Here is a 1,889-nt window from a genome sequence, read left to right on the forward strand (position 1 = left end):
GAGGGGTCCATGTGGGCCCATCCTGTGAGCTGAGAGAGGGGCAGGCAGTGTCTTGTGCACGTCCCATGCTTCTCTCCGCTGCCCCTGGCCTCTCTATCCAAGCCCATGTTCCATCTTGTGTGCACATGGCTCAGTCTCAAGCCACCTAGACTCCTGAACAGCCCATTTTCATTTTTTCTTTCTTTCTTTTGCTGTACCAGGGGTTGAACCCAGGCCTTTACACTGAGCTATATCTCCAGCCCTTAAAAAATTGTTTTTATTAAGACATGCTTGCTACATTGTCCAGGCTGGCCTTGAACTTATGATCCGCTTGCCTCAGCTTTCCAGGGTGCTGGGATTACAGGCGTGCACTACCACATCCAGCTGTTAGGGCCCACTTTGATTAAGGGGCTTTCCTCCCAGGACTGAGGACTGAGGCTCCCTAAAAAGCTCCAAGCCATACTGTTTTGTACCCAAAGGACCATAAGTCTCTCTCTGGGCAGGTAAGAAAAGCCCCTTGAACAGCAGTGTGGGAGGCCTGGGCACCTGCCCACGCTGCAGTTGCAGCAGAAAGGGTCATGGAGGCTCGTGTGGTATTGGGGTGCCTCAGGCACCATCAAACCCCGTCCTTCCCCGCCACTACCTCCCGAGGCTCAGGAAGGCAGAGGTTGAGTCGGGAGGTCTGGAGGGGTCACTCTGAGAATTCTGACCCAGGAGCAAGTGGGGAGAGGCAGCAGCCATGTCTGGGGTTCCCGGAAGCTGACCTGGAGAAAGTGTCATCTCTTTGGGGGTCGGCCCCACCTAGGTGCCTCTGCCTCTCCTCCCTAGAGATGATCAGATCTGTCCCTCGCACGTGTCCCACAGGGGCAGGGGCCTCCTTGTGAGAAGGCCTTCAGAAGCTGGGACACCACCGGAAGGCATCAGCAGCCAGGATGTCCACTCCGAGCATCCTCGCCCTGAAACCCAAGGCCCTGAGCCTGTCACCTGGGATCTCAGAGTCCCCAGGCTGCCAGCGGCGCCACACGCTCCCTGCCAGTGAGTTCCGCTGCCTCACCCCAGAAGATGCGGTCAGTGTGTTTGAGATCGAGCGTGAAGGTGAGCAGCTCTGCCCAGGCACTGGTGTGAAGCCAGCCAGGAGTCTTCTGAGTCTCCTGCCCTTCAGAGCTGGGTGTAAACTGAAGGATCAGATCATGTGTGCACTCACGAAAGTGGGGTCACAACTGCCGAGTCACCCGTCTTCTGGTGTGGGAGGTGCATCTGAGTGGCCACTCGCTATGCAGTGCCCACTGAGCCAGCCACCCTCGCCTCCTGCCACAGCCTTTATCTCCGTCTCCGGCGCCTGTCCCCTGGACCTGGATGAGATCCGGCACTTCCTGACTCTGTGTCCTGAGCTGTCCCTGGGCTGGTTTGAGGAGGGCCGTCTTGTGGCCTTCGTCATTGGCTCCCTTTGGGATAAGGAGAGACTCACTCAGGTGAGTGGGGCCGTGACGCTTCTGGAAGACAGCTTGGGCAGGCACTGGGCAGAGAGTGGGCAGAGAGCACCAGGGCTGGGATTTCTTCTCCCAGATCCAGAGATGAGCACAGGCCATTGATCCCTCCCAGGGCGTGACTAGCCCTACTTATTGGGGTCTTGCAGAACTTCCGGTTTCCTCCACGGGGCTAGTGGCATAGCTCCCAATTTAGGGTCCTTCTCAGGTGGGAAGGGATCCCCTTAAGAGGCACTGCCCACGGCCTGGGTTGGGTGGCTTGGTGAGGAGCAAGTGTCACAGAGGTGACCTGGACTCTCGGGCCCCGCTCGCTCCAGGAGTCGCTGACGCTGCACAGGCCTGGGGGCCGCATGGCCCACCTGCATGTGCTGGCTGTGCACCGCACCTTCCGGCAGCAGGGCAAGGGCTCCGTTCTGCTGTGGC

The 1,889-nt window shown here is 58.8% G+C and overlaps 1 protein-coding gene across 1 annotated transcript in view; it reads left to right on the forward strand.

Moving 5' to 3' along the window:
* The first annotated feature begins 350 nt into the window (after positions 1-350).
* Aanat (aralkylamine N-acetyltransferase) overlaps positions 351-1,889 on the forward strand; it is a 2,218-nt gene continuing 679 nt past the window's right edge. Inside the window, 5 exon segments of the mRNA XM_033767662.1 lie at positions 351-482; positions 844-1,074; positions 1,297-1,451; positions 1,784-1,886; position 1,889. The exon segment at position 1,889 is cut by the window's right edge and continues 679 nt beyond it. Of these exon segments, the coding sequence (XP_033623553.1) occupies positions 912-1,074; positions 1,297-1,451; positions 1,784-1,886; position 1,889 (422 nt within the window). The 5' untranslated portion in view covers positions 351-482; positions 844-911.

The sequence above is a fragment of the Fukomys damarensis genome, unplaced genomic scaffold (genome assembly GCF_012274545.1).
Source record: "Fukomys damarensis isolate Sample0158 unplaced genomic scaffold, DMR_v1.0_HiC HiC_scaffold_23, whole genome shotgun sequence".
Classification (NCBI taxonomy): Eukaryota; Metazoa; Chordata; class Mammalia; order Rodentia; family Bathyergidae; genus Fukomys; species Fukomys damarensis.